Source organism: Equus asinus, chromosome 16 (genome assembly GCF_041296235.1).
Source record: "Equus asinus isolate D_3611 breed Donkey chromosome 16, EquAss-T2T_v2, whole genome shotgun sequence".
NCBI classification, from domain to species: Eukaryota; Metazoa; Chordata; class Mammalia; order Perissodactyla; family Equidae; genus Equus; species Equus asinus.
Window position 1 is genome coordinate 41,966,788 of NC_091805.1, and position 14,787 is coordinate 41,981,574.

The 14,787-nt window shown below is 37.2% G+C and overlaps 1 protein-coding gene across 1 annotated transcript in view; it reads left to right on the top strand.

The window, feature by feature from the left end:
- Positions 1 to 14,787, top strand: part of GNAI3 (G protein subunit alpha i3) — a 37,458-nt gene that overhangs the window by 21,478 nt on the left and 1,193 nt on the right. Inside the window, exons 3-8 of the mRNA XM_070486991.1 lie at positions 78 to 219; positions 4,121 to 4,278; positions 6,094 to 6,222; positions 9,637 to 9,766; positions 10,186 to 10,339; positions 14,495 to 14,707. Coding sequence (XP_070343092.1) covers positions 78 to 219; positions 4,121 to 4,278; positions 6,094 to 6,222; positions 9,637 to 9,766; positions 10,186 to 10,339; positions 14,495 to 14,685 — 904 coding nt within the window. The 3' untranslated portion in view covers positions 14,686 to 14,707. The remainder of the gene's footprint in view (positions 1 to 77; positions 220 to 4,120; positions 4,279 to 6,093; positions 6,223 to 9,636; positions 9,767 to 10,185; positions 10,340 to 14,494; positions 14,708 to 14,787) is intronic.

Consider the following 14,787-nt stretch of genomic DNA (forward strand, 5'->3'; position numbering starts at 1 on the left):
TCCTCATAATGCATAGTTCATAGTATCTTTTCATTTGAGGTCCACGGTAATGATTTGTGGTTTTCTTCTTTTTAAAGAATCATTCATGAGGACGGCTATTCAGAGGAAGAATGTAAACAATATAAAGTAGTTGTCTACAGCAATACTATACAGTCCATCATTGCAATCATAAGAGCCATGGGACGGCTAAAGATTGACTTTGGAGAAGCTGCCAGAGCAGTAAGTGTTTCTCATTTCCTCTTCATTTGCTCTTTTTCAGCAGATGCAGTTAAGCAAAATTTGCTTCATGTTTTAGGGAAATGAATTTAAGCAACAAGATAAGATGTAGCAAAGTACTGTGTGCTCATTTGAGAAGTGTTAGCAGTCTGCTTTTGGCGATATTAGATTACCACCACAAAGAAGAGTCTGGGAAATGGGATTCTGGGGATATACTGTAGGTTTTGTAATAGCTGTTTATTCACTTGCTTCATTTACAGCGCTGTTGACTTATAGTAGTAAATGATAGTATATTGAAATGCTTTAAAATAATTTGCCATGATACGTAGCCCTGCTTTGTGAGGTATAGAGATTAAAGGCAAAAATCAGTCTCCCAGAGTAAACTTGGTAAGGACATGAATACTACATCTAAATTTTAGAGGCAGTTTTCAGGTATTCAAGAATACTATATCCCTATACTACGTTGAAGTATAGGCTATAGAATTGGATTATACCATGTCCTAGTATAATTCTTGCACATGTCAGATATTCAAAAGTTGTGTTGATTGATTATAATACTTAGTGGGCACTGAAGGTCTAGTTTGTAAATTAGGATGTTTGATGCAGTAGGGAGAGGGCCAAAATGAAAGCAGGGGATCTTTTATATCATCACCAGCTAAATTCCAAGAGAAGGCTGAGAATGCATAGAATGATTTCCTAGAAGGAAAGGAGTCATCTGCTATGTTCAGTGTCGTACTTTGGTGCTACGGGCAGTAAAAGGAAGTGACTTGGGGAGGCTGCCTGGAAAGGCAAAGCCTACATGTCTGTGAAGTAGCTTAGAAACTCTTTTAAGCAACTCTCAACTTACCAAATGCAAATTAATATTCAATAAATAAGTGGGGAAATTGTTGAAGGGAAAAATAATGAAAGGATAGTTATAATTGGATGGTGTTAGACTAGGGAGTCTTAGAAGTGGTGTAAGGGAGGAGGAGCTCGAGTGAGGGTTGTAAAATGATTGGGGAGTAGAACAGCAGAAGAAGGAGGGAAGAGGGAATGTGAGGCGCAGCTTGTATGTTTTTGTAAAAAGTACCACATCACAAAAAATGAGAGACTTTATTTTTCTAAGCCTCTGAGCGGGGAAAATGTGATAGCTAAGGCAAGAATAAACAAAATTTGTCTTAATCTTTCTATCTCTTCTCTTACTTCCTGGTTTTCTTTCCTTCTTTTTTCTTCTTTTCCTCTTCCTACCAGCCTCTCCTGTGTTCTTATTTTCTTCCTCTCTTTTCTCATTCCTTCCTATCACCTAACTCTACTTCTCTGTCGATTTGCTGTGTCCGATAACTGGTCAGTAATACTGTTATTTTATTCTCTTCTCTCTCTTTGTTGACTTTTTCTCTATCTTAGGTACTTACTTCTTCCCTTGGTTTAATTCTCACCCTTTCTCTGTCCTCCTTTTTATCTCTTGGACATCCCTCCCCCTCTCATTTCTTTGCATTATCAAATTAGTTATTAATGTTTGGGTCCTAACCCTCCTTTGTCACCAGATGCAGTTGACATTTTCTGTCTTAGTCCATTTGGGCTGCTATAACAAAACATCACAGACTCAGTAGCTTATAAACAACAGGAATTTATTTCTCACACTCCTGGAGACTGGAAGTCTGAGAACGCTCCGGGTGGGGGGGCCCTCTTCCTGGTTGCAGACTTCTTGCTGTGTCCTCACTTGGCAGAAGGGGAAAGGATCCCTCTGGGGTCTCTTTATAAAGGCACTAATCCCATTCATGAGGGCTCCACCCTCATGACCTAAGTACCTCCCACAGCCCTGCCTCCTGATACCATCACATATGGCATTAGGATTTCAACATATGAATTTTGGGGGGACACAAATATTCAGACCATAGTATCCCTCCTCCTTTCATTTCTTTCCTTTATGAAATCAGTGTCTTTAATCTTTGGGTCCTAACACTCATATGTCACCAGATGCAGTTGACATCATTAATTCCTCTTGGGCCTCCTGAATCACCTTGCTTTCCAGTATCTACCTGTCCTAATCTAAAATCCTGTATAATTTTTTGAAGTTTCTCGTTTTTTTCTTTCATATGTGAGGATCTATATTTATAGCTCCTCTCTTATCCTTTTGTGTTTTTTTATGATTGGTTAGAGAATGAATGGAAAAGAATAGAGTTGGCTATGGGATATGTTAGTTTTTCATATCTGCTTAAGGGTAAAGGTATAAAGTTCATTGTAAAGTGGGGTTTATTGTGGGGAAGCAAGAGTAAGTCAGTGGGAGATGGTAATGGAAAAGTGTTTCCTCCTAAACAGAGTTCACAAAGTCAGGACAACAAAAATATATAGAGATCACTCTCTCTCTCTTTTAAAGTTTCTAAAATTAGAATAATGGTATATATACATCAAAGTAATGCTGACTGAGTTTTTGAATACTTGCATGAGTATAGGTCAAATCTCAGAACCAAGCGACTATAAAGTCCGCAAATGTTAAGTAAAGCACTATACCATATACGTAGAAGGACATGCTCACTGTTGAGTATGTTTGCCAATGTGTGTCATTTTTCACCTTTTCTCCATCATTCGTTTCTATAACATTTTCAGCTCTGAAAAGAGGAGGGAATGTAGATGTTAGATGAAATTTCTTAGAGAGTTGAGCCTAAAGTATTACTAGAAAGAATACAGGAAAAGATCTTAAAAGAGGACTGTTAACTCAGCAACAGCCCTGAAGGCTGAAGACCCTTCGTTGGCAACATGAGTGGGAGTGCTCTATGGTTAGCTCCATTTTGTTTTGCTTTGCTTAGGTGGATGCACAGTTTTGGGAATACACAAGTCCTCAAGTTTTTGGTTATGATTTCACCTATGGTCTGAAATGCCTTTTTCTTGCTAATTTACTTCCTGATGACTTCTTGTGCTAAAATTGATTGCTCCTGTTCCCTCTCTACTTTTTCTTTACCCAGTATATGCTTCTTTTAGTATCTGCATTTTTATAGTTATTTGGAAATCTCCTCAGATAGATAAATAAGTATTCGTTTTGAGGTGGGGAAATCATCTTGTGAGACCTATGTTTATTTTTAAACCAGCTGACAAGTAGGGCTGCGTAGAATAAAGCAAAACAATCACAAATCTCGTAGCCCTTTTCTGTCTTCTGTCTTCTTTCCCTTGCACATATTTTAGGTTTAAAAACTGTAACCACTTATAAAGCTGTCTGTGACTCATAAAGTTTTGATCCTATCTCTGTTTGTGACTTTCTTTTCCTCCTGCTGCCTCTTTTCCTCTGTCTTATTTAGAGGGTCATTATTCCTTTAGGGAAATCTAGAGACTGTTTGAATTTTCCCCCCAAGGGATTTATTTCCCTCACTAGGCTTTGAGACTTCTTAAAATCCTCAATCTCCTTTTCTTCCTGTTCCTCTCTCTGAGCTGAAGGGGGAAGAAGAGAACAGTTTTTCCCTAAACTTGAATAATGTTTTATTTTCCTTGACGTGTTTAGACTTTATCTCTTATCTGCTAGTCTTTTCATTTCTACTTTTATTGAATGTTTCCTTTAACAGAATGGGAATGTTTTCCGTGTGCCTGTCTCACAGACCAGTTTTTTTCTGTCAAAAATCATGAGTAACCAGGGTAGAGATTTGTAGGCCAGTCAGAAGAGATCTTTTCAGGAGGTGGTGATGTGTGGAGAAGTGGTAAGGGGAGTGAAATCATTCCTCAGCTCAGCTCTGCACTTCTAACTGTGGTGGAGTGGGAAGGGAGAAAGACTTCACTGTAAACTCTCTCAGACTGTCCTGCCACGAAAGGTCTCTTTAATAACTCTTCTAAAATAATATATAATGTGTATGTGTGTATGTTTTAAAGAGACTCTTGTCAAGTCTTTAAGAAATGGAGAGTCATCTGTCTGTCTCTCTTTTTTAACTGCTTTCTTCAGGATGATGCCCGGCAATTATTTGTTTTAGCTGGCAGTGCTGAAGAAGGAGTCATGACTCCAGAACTAGCAGGAGTGATTAAACGGTTATGGCGAGATGGTGGGGTGCAAGCTTGCTTCAGCAGATCTAGGGAATATCAGCTCAATGATTCTGCTTCATAGTAAGTAATTTTTCTCTGTGAAATTATAGCAGAAAATAACTTGGTGACCCTAGAGAAAATTCAGTACCCATGCTTAAGGAAATGTATAGGTACCAGACTTTCTTAGAAGTCTATAGGATCCCTTATAAAGATTGTTTCAGTTTAGGGTTTTAGAGCCCTTGGTCATTTTGTATGACTTGGAGAACAATATTTCCTCTTGGAATGTAAATGGGAAACTTGGCACCATGAAAGTAGCTCCATGGTGTTTGTAATAAGTAAGTGAAAGAAGAGAGAAATCTATTGCTGCTGAGTGCTGGATCTCTTCCAACACAGTAAGTTCCCTCTGCATAAGAGCTTTGCACTGATTGCCAGCTAGCGAGGGAAATTAGAATCGTGATATCCTTTTTTAAGCACCCAGCTCTCTGTGGCTGGGCTGTACTATGGATTTCTCTGGTACTAGTCACCACTTCTGAATCTTTTGCCAGATCACAATAGTAGACTTTGTATAGAAAGAGAACGTTGAGTCTTGGAATGAAGTTGAAGCATCTATTTGTTGAGGAAATTCTCTGGAGTGTTAGAGAGTTTGTCATTAATGCTTCTGTTTAGTTATTACATGCTATTCTATTTTGCTTTTACAGCATGTTTATTTATAAGAGCTGTATTCAGAATGTATTTTTTTAAATGTGCTTTTTGGGGGCTTGGTGAGTTCTTGTCATCTTTATGCTTCTCTGTACTAAGTGAAAGCACTTTTAAGCATTAAGGTATTTTTTCCAATATTATATTTTCCTACTTTCCCCATCCTCATTTTAGCTTAAATTATTATAAGAAAAAATTAAGTGATATTACTTATTAATGTTTACTTATTAAAAACTTATTCTTTAAATGAAAACTTGACTTTAGAAACATTTCAAGATTCTTGCCCATCTTTTAATATTTTTTAGTTGTAGATATTGATAGTTTAAATAATTCTCTCCATAGTCATCAGAGCTAGATTGTAATTGCTTTTTTCCTCATATATTCAGTAAGCTCTGAATCCTCTAACCACACCTAAAGCCATATGATTTATAGGCTTTTTTTTTCATAATTGTTGATCTAAGCTTGACTGATTCCTTAACATTAATGATAGCGTTTAGTTTTATAGATCATTAATGATTCACTTATTATGGTGCCACCTGCTCTTCAGTTTTCTAGCCAAAAAATCTTTAGGAACCCTGAAATTAAGAAGGATTTAGTTTAGCTTTGAAGCAGTCTTTTGATCATTTCACTGAACAAATTAAATTTCTTTGGAGTTATTTACAATTTGTTTTTGGCTTAAAAAACCCCCACAACTTTTCTGTTTCATGAATGAAAACAGGAAATACCCATTCTTACTGAGCTTAGCTCTCTTTTTAATTTTAGTAATTCAAACACCATTCTCTGGTGTCCTGTCAAATGTTTAAACATACAGACGATCCATTAACTGTAAATATCTGAGGGCTTTTGGTTTGGTTTTTGTAATGTGCATTGCACAGTTGAGTTAGTATTAAATTTCAGGAATCTTTCTTTAATAAGAATAACATTTCCATGTTTGTTTGTTTTTTTAAATTGGCCTTCATAGTTTAATTTTGGTAGAATTAAAACCAGTTTTGTGTATTGTATTTTGAACCTACACTAATTGTCCTATGCTAGGTTCACATTTTTTCTCACTATCATTTCTGTGATAGTGAAGATCTGATTTTGTTCTGCCACTTTAGTGACAGGTTCGGTGATATCTGCTTTTGGCAAGAAACCAGTCTGTTGGCTTGCTATGCACATGGTTGGCTTCACCAGGTAAAAACAAATGTGTATTTTATTTAGTTACCTAAATGATTTGGATAGAATATCCCAAAGCAACTACATTCCAACCCAGCAAGATGTCCTGCGGACAAGAGTGAAGACCACAGGCATTGTGGAAACGCATTTCACCTTCAAAGACCTATACTTCAAGTAAGTCATATTAGCCTTTTTGCCTGATGTGCCAAACACAAGTATCTTTCCTTTAATTAGGAAATTAATTAGTAGCTTAATCTCTTAATTTTAAGGGTAAAATTTCTCCAGGTAATATTCCTTGATTTGGAATTATTGTCAAACTCATCAGCCAATATTTGAATGTTTTAACTGAATGGGGGCCCCAGACATTTCTTCTTTCTCCAAATAGCATCAAATATTTTTGTCCATTTGGAAGAATTTAAATTCAAAATTAAAATGTAACTTAGATATCAATAAAAGTACTCATATGGTTACCAATTTATTTTATTTCTAATTTTATTCTTTTCAGCTGCTTTTTTGTTGGAATCTTCAAAACAGGTATTGAATGTTTGTTGTTTAGAAGGGTAACAACAATACTAACAGGATAGAAAACCAGTTTTTTGGTTTAATTATGTGGCTTTTTTCTCCTTTTTTTTGAGGAAGATTAGCCCTGAGCTAACATCCACTGGTAGTCCTCCTCTTTTTGCTGAGGAAGATTGGCCCTGAGCTAACATTCATGCTCATTTTCCTCTATATGTGGGACACTTGCCACAGCCTGGCTTGATACGTGGTGTGTAGGTCCACCCCTGGGATCTGAACTGGCAGACCTGGGGCTCCCGAAGTGGAGCATGCGAACTTAACCGCTTCACCACCGGGCCGGCCCCTGTTCTGCCATTTTGATATTAAAATAGAAATGCTGTTTTCACAATATCGCATTTCCCTTTATGTTAAATGGGATGGAGCTGATGTTATCATGGGTCTTGGACTGATTTGTGCACAATATCATGCACAACTAACTTTTTAATACAGTGCTGGATGGAAAATTGATCTGGGGATGTAGGCATTTTGGGGAGGTTTGATGATAGATACACAGCGATTGTTTTAGAGAGAAAATTCTAGTGTTCTAATACAAAGGATTTTCTCATCAGCATTAGTAGTTCTAGAATAGGCTTCAGCTTGTCTTTGTGATAATGGGCTTTTGTAAATATTAGAACTGTCTTTTTGGTTCCTGTTTTCTGCTTTTGTGACATTTGAAATTAGGATTAAACTTTTCCCCTTCAGTGTATGATGTCCTCTTAGCTACCTTATTATGCTTGTATGTAGAATGTGATATCAGCATTGTTGCACGCTAATGTAACCTCTAGCTCAGAGCTCTCAGTTTTCTTTTCTCTGAAACAGTTGCTTCACAGGATTTGTGAAATCCACACAGAATTTAGGTATTACTAGATACCAGTTCGCACCTTGAAATCTTAATACACCAAAACAGATTTAAAACCTGGTGCAGGAAAATAGCAGTTCAGCTGAATATTTTTGGAATAGAAGAGCTGCTTATCTTTAGTACTGATGAATTTATTTAACAAGAATAGCAAAGGCCACATGGATTATCACCTGTAAAATTGTCAGGATGCGATGTCTCTTTGTGTACTATAAGATTAGTAATTAATTTATAATTAAATGTTGTGACCTGTATTTATTTAGTGTGGAAAACTTTCTTGTTGATGTTGTCATAGATTGATCTTTAGTTCAGTAAATCCTACTGGTCTTCTTCTGTCAGGATCAATAGCCAGATCTCATTAAGGTGCTGCACCCCCTTTATTGTTAGCATGTAGATGTCTTGTTAGGAAGTACTATCACTTCTTCCTTTTCCTCTTCTCTAGCCAAAACCACTACTCATTTATTCAGACATTTATTGAGCATCTACTATATGCAAGGCATTGTGTAATTGCTTACTTGCCTCTCACTTAAGTGGTAATGTTTATAAAATGTTGATCTGTTAGTGAATGATATTGTAAATGTTTATATGTGCTAAAAGCCCACCTTGGGAACTTCACAATGTTCTACCAGTTTTATGGACTGTATAGAAGAAAATGGAGGAGTAAATTGAAATTATTGGTGTCCCAGTGTGTCTCTCCCCTTGAAAGACTTCCACCATCAAATATATTATGTTAGCTTTCCTAAAACCTATAATATGACCCTGTATTAAAGCCAGCTTGTGATTGCATCATTCTGGCTGTCATGTTGAAAAGTTGAAAAGAACTGTGTAAGATCAACCAAAAGAAAAAGTTGGGTCATGAAGAGATAAGACGACTGTTCTCTTTCAAACATATGTTGAGAAATTACTCAACTATGTCTTGTTTTTCTCAGTCTTTGGGGCAAGAATCCTCTGGAAATAGACCCCTAGTCACTGTAGATCTGAGACACTAAACCAGCTTGGCAGTTTATCCTTTAAAAATTTTTATCATTGTCATGAAACATACATCTTAAGAGTAAGCATTTGTGTGCATACCTCCTCAGACCCTAGTACCAGCCAAAGGACAAAGCATTGCAGGTGTTCCTTTACTCTAGGAGGTAGGTGAGGACACTGTTGACAGAAGGTCAGCAATTGAGCCAGGATATCGAGTAAGCCAGAAGGGAGAAGTGCACTAAAACTAATCTGGAATGGAACATAAGGTCTGTGACCAGTTGAGGCTATGTTATTATTAAGTAGGTTCAAATAAGACGTAAAGTTGGGAAATAATAGTTGTTTTATTTTTAAATATTGGGTTCTTAGAGTCCTACCATAAAATACAATTTACTTTTTTCCATAATTAACCTCTAAAATATTTTTTCCTTAAAGGAAAATTTAGCTCAGTTATACCTCAATTTAAAAAACGAGTAAGGAAAACACACTTTCGAATCAGTAGGGAGAGGTTATGGAAGCAGAATGCAACTTGGGGATTTACATTTTTTCATTGTTACCTTTTAAGTAAAGAAGTAAAGCGTTTCGACAGGTAGAGTAGTGTTGCGGATAAGAGCTGTGGTGCTGGGTTAGAGTGCCTGGGTTCAGATCCTCAGTCCCAGTTTGTTAGTAGTGTAGTAGTGTGCCCTTGGGCAAATTATTTAACATATCTCTGCCTCAATTTCTTCATCTGTAAAATGGCGATAATAATAGTACTTATAGGAGTGTTTTGAGGGTTAAATGAGTTAATGTGCTTAAGATGTTCGGGATAGTGTCTGGTACCATAGTAAACACTCATTAAATATTAGTTATTATTACTGTTATTATCTTACATTGCATTATTTAGTTCTTCATTCTTCACCATCCCCCTTAATCCATTTCAGTGCTTATTCTGCTGACTTTTGGCATGTCTGATACAAGCTCTGACAGAAAGGAAGCTCAGCTATCTAAAATGAGAATTTTGCTTGTTCCTAAATTTTATTTTCTCGTGTTCTCTTTTACTTTTAATTGCAGACAATTATTTTTACTACATTTTATCTGCTCTTTGTTTGTCTTTTCTGTTATAAATGGGGTTTTTTTTGAATATGCAATAGTGAGAAGTGCCTTGACCATTTCAAGTTAGGGAGAGGTGTGTGTGACCTTGCTGAATTTGTGCTTTCTTTCCCCTTACTCAGGATGTTTGATGTAGGTGGCCAAAGATCAGAACGAAAAAAGTGGATTCACTGTTTTGAGGGAGTGACAGCAATTATCTTCTGTGTGGCCCTCAGTGATTATGACCTTGTTCTGGCTGAGGATGAGGAGATGGTATGTTGGAGCTTCTGGAAAAAGCCTATCTAATGCAGCCAGAAAATGGAAAATAACTGTTAGGAAGACTTTGTGCGTCCGTTTGCTCACTGAACCAAAACTTAATATCCTTAATTTTTCTCCTTGTCAATGAGATTAGATTTTTCAAAATACTGATCCGTGCCCTATTAGCTCTTAAGATATATGACAGCACATTGAGTATGTGGGCAAAGTCCTCTTGTTAGCCAGTCCTTTTGCCCACCCCCCAACCTCCAAGAATTAGAAAAATGAGGACTGACTCAGCTTTTGTGTTATCAGTGTCTGATTATTTCCGCAAATGTCATTCAGTGCTCTTAAAACTTGTTGGGCTATTTTTTCATTCAGAGTTCATCCACTTTTACTTTTTGCTACTGACCTGTCATCCTTTGTTTCTTTTTCAGAACCGAATGCATGAAAGCATGAAACTGTTTGACAGCATTTGTAATAACAAATGGTTTACAGACACTTCAATCATTCTCTTCCTCAACAAGAAAGACCTTTTTGAGGAAAAAATAAAGAGGAGTCCGTTAACTATCTGTTATCCAGAATACACAGGTAAGGGGTCATGAAAGATTTTGTTAGAGGTACACATCTTAGATCAACACTTCAGTGACATTCCTGCAGTGGCTTTTGTTTCGAACAATGCATGTACACCGTTATGGAGAGTGTTCATTGGTAGTGGTATCAACATTAAACATGTGATTAAGACTCCTTAAGTTTAAAATGCTATTTCAGACATAATTGAGTTTACTGTGTTTATTTTATATTTCTGTCCTCATTTTTTGAGGAAAGTAGAGAAAGATAAAAATCAAAATTTGGTATAAATATGTTCGAGAAAATACAAGGATAAGGTGCAGCCATTGCGCTCAAGGAACTGACGTTAGTTTTAGAAAAACAGACGCATGTGAAGAATTTCATTGTAGTATAAAATATTTATTAATAGAAGATGAACAGAAGACGTGGTTACCTCTTTGGGGTGAGTGTAGTCGTTTTCTAGAGGAAATGACACTTGGAATGAGATAGTATGAGGATGAATTAGAAATCACCAGGTAATTAGAGTCGTTGAATTAGAAATAATTCCAGGGGGAATAGCAGTTTAGGAAGAGGGTATAGCATAAATGAAAATATGAAGGTAAAAAATGACATGATGTGGGGCCGGCCCCATGGCTGAGTGGTTGCGTTCGCACGCTCTGCTTTGGTGGCCTGGGGTTTCGCTAGTTCTGGTCCTGGGCACCGACATGGCACTGCTCGTTGGGCCATGCTGAGGCGGCGTCCCGCGTGCTACAGCTGGAAGGACCCACAACTATGTACTGGGGGGCTTTGAGAGAAAAAGGAAGAATAAAATCTTTAAAAAAAAGAAAAAAAATGACGTGATGTGTTCTGGAACCTAGAAGGAATTTGGTGTTGCTGGAGCTTAAAGTGGTGGGAAGGAGAGGTTGGAGAGGATGCTCATAGAGGGCCTTGTATCTCATCCTGAGACAGTGGGGAGCTATTGAAGGATTTTAATTGGAATACATGATGTAGAAACTGTGCTTTAGAAAGATTATGCAATAAATTGCAATAAAGATAGATAGTAGGGGAGTTGAATTAACAAGAACTCTCTTAGGATACAAATAAAAACTTTTGGTGAGGATATGGGGCTATATCATAGAAGTCAAGGGCAAGAATTGCAGACATGTCTTAGAATGAAATTTGGACTAGAAAATAGAAAGCTGTCAAGAACCCTGGAAGCACTTCTCTCTCCATCTCTTTTCTCTCCTCCTCTGTGTCTTCTTTCTTCTTCTCTCTCTCCTTGCCAACTTTCCCTGCTACTCAATTTATGTGATAAAAGATGGCCCTGTGACAGTTTTTGTGTGTCTTCCATTTAAAAAACCAGGCCAAACTGGGATTGGTTGGCCCCAGGTTCAAATTCCTAAGAGAGAGCTTCTGACCAAGGTTAAGCTAGGCAAAAATCCTTAGCCCAGTCAGTCAGTCAAGGTCAGGGACACAAACATGATTGCCAGGGCTGCACCACTATGACCTTTAGATCAGAGATGGGTATTTCCAGGGAAGGGGAACTTGTTAGTTGAGCAGACACTGTAAATACTTTCTATAATAAAATGAAAGGGTATAGGTAGGATAAGAAGTAGGAAAAGTCAAAGGTGCTCCCAGAGTTCCGTCTTGATTGGGTGCTGGTGCTATGATCTGAATTCATATTTAGGAATGTTGATTTTGAAGTATCTGTTTATCATCCAGGTGGAGATATCTAATAGGCAGTTATATGCGTGGCCTTGGAGCTTGGGGAGTGGTGGAGGGGTTAGACGTATTGATTTGAGATCATGTGTAAATACAACAGGGAAATGGGTGAGTTGACTTAGGGTGATGATATAGAATGAGAAGAGAAAATGGCCATGGATAAAATGAAGAAGAGTAGTAGCATCTGTTGGTAGAAGAGAAAAAAAGGTTTGTATAGGATACAAAGAGAAGAACCAGGAGAGCAAAGCATCAAAAACTAAGAGGAGAGTTTAAAAAGTGAGGAGTGGTCAACAGTGTCGTGTGCCAGTAAATAAAAAGTCAGACACACATTGAAAAATGGCCTCTGGAGTTAGCAGTCAGGAGATCGTTGACCATTATTGCGAACAGTGTCAGGGGAATGATGAGAGAGTAGAGCCAGGGACTGTGAGTTACTGAGTGGAAAGTGAAGAAGTGAAGACAAGTGTAGCCTACTCTTGAGCAGCTTGGATTACAGGTGAAGGAGAGGTTTAAGAATGTTTATAGGCTTGGAGGTAAGATCCTATAGAAAAAGAGAAGTTTTTATAAAAGGTGGATGTAATTCATGGAGCAAGATTTGTAAGCAGGTGAAAAAACAAGGAATCAAGAGTCGAAGTAGGATAAATAAATTGTGTTATATCCATACAATGGCATATTATTTCACCATAAAAAGGAATGAAGTACTGATAGATGCTAAGGCTTGGATGAACCTCGTAAACATTATGCTGAATAAAAGAAGCTAAACACAAAAGGTCACATTTGTGTGATTCCTTTTATATAATATATCCAAAATAGGCAAAGCCATAGAGACAGAAAGCATACTGCTTAGTGGTTACCAGGATACTGGGAAAGAGTGCAGGGGGAATGGGGAATGATTACTTGATGGGAAGGGGGTGTTTTTCTGGGGTGGTGAAGAAGTTATGAAACTAGAGAGAGGTGGTGGTAGCATAATAGTGTGAATACGCTAAATGCCACTGTATTGTGCACTTTAACATAGTTTACTGTATGTTATGTGAATTTCACCTCAACTTAAAAAAAGTCTAGATAGAGCAATTGAATTTTGAACCGAAGTTCAAATCTCTAAGACCAAAGGTACAAATAAGTGCAGATACAGGTAATTTTAAGCGAGGTACTAAAAAGTTGAGATGTATTTTAAGCTCTATGGCCTTTATTTTCTCAGAGAAGTTGGAAAATGTGGTCATCTATTCAGCGTGAGAGGGGAGGTGAGAGTTAGATGAGTTTATAGAATGTAGCCAAGTTTTAGGATGAGAGAGAAATCTTAGTGAAGTAAAAGGATTGACATTAAGATTCCCGCTCAGAATCTTCACACAGCCAAGAGTCCTCATTGTCATATCTTTTTTTTGGTGGTGGAGTGGGAGGGTGAATTTCCAAGCTTGTCTTCCATTGACTTCATTCTTAAGGATTCTCACAGTCCTGATTTCCCGAGTATCATTATCTGTTCCTTCCAGACAAAATTCACTTTTCAACCATCATCTCCATTAATTTACAGAACTTCTTCAGATCTCAGGAAACCTATTTCAGTCACTTCCCAAGCTATCTTCCTTCAGTTCTTTAAATATTCTGTTTAAATAGTATTTCTTTCTTTCTTAAGCTTTTCTTTGTTCTTTAGTCTTTTTTATATACTTAGTATTTTATGTCATGTTTAATGTCACTGAAAATAGCCTCTAGTTCACAGGAATAACAGGGTGTGTTGTCTTGGTTGAGTTTCCTTGGCCCTGCAGCCAGTTTCCAGAGCTCTTCTAAGGGATCACAGGTAGACAAATGTTGTAGGGAGCGGGTGATTAAGAGTGTTAATTACAAACGTTGTTGAAAATAGGGTTTACTTTTGGTCCTCCCTCCCTCCCCCTGCCCACTTAAAAAGTAACAGTTTTATTGAGATATAATTTACATACCATAAAATTCACCATTTAAAAGTGTATGATTCATGCCCCTTTCCCTATTCCATCTACCAGTTTACCTTTGGTTATTTAAATTATTTTCGGAAGGCTCGGAGGCTAAGCTCACTTAAAACTGGAATGATTTTGAAAAGAAGTCTGCCTTACCCTTCTGAATTGTTTATTTCAAGATCACTCCAAGGAGCGCAGGCTGTCTGACCTTTTAAACGATTGTGTTCTTCTAGAAATGCATCCTCCCACTTCCCTGGTTTCTTTTTATACTTTCTAGACTTTTTAGCAGAAAAAGCTAAAATGATAGGGGAAAGAGAAACTTAAAGTTTTGTGGATCTTTGTGTATGATGATTTTGTTTTACTTACAATGAGAGTCTGCTTTCAAGAAAAATCTTAATGATTATAGAAAAACCTAATGATTATAGAAATATAGAAATCTGTCTATATTCAGTTGGGGCATATTTCTCTTCATAAGTAAATGGTGATGGCATTACTTAGTTGACTTCAGATGGCTGTTATAATTTGAACGGAGAACATTGGGTGTCTACTTCAGGTTCCAATACATATGAAGAAGCAGCTGCTTACATTCAGTGCCAGTTTGAAGATCTGAACAGAAGAAAAGATACCAAGGAGATCTACACTCACTTCACCTGTGCCACGGACACCAAGAATGTACAGTTTGTTTTTGATGCTGTTACAGATGTCATCATTAAAAACAACTTAAAGGAATGTGGACTTTATTGAAGAGTGTGGATATTAATAAAAGGTAAAACTTGGACGAATTTAGTTATAGTGCTATAGTGATGTCCCTTAATTTTGTAAACTTTTTCTAATTAGTAATGTTCT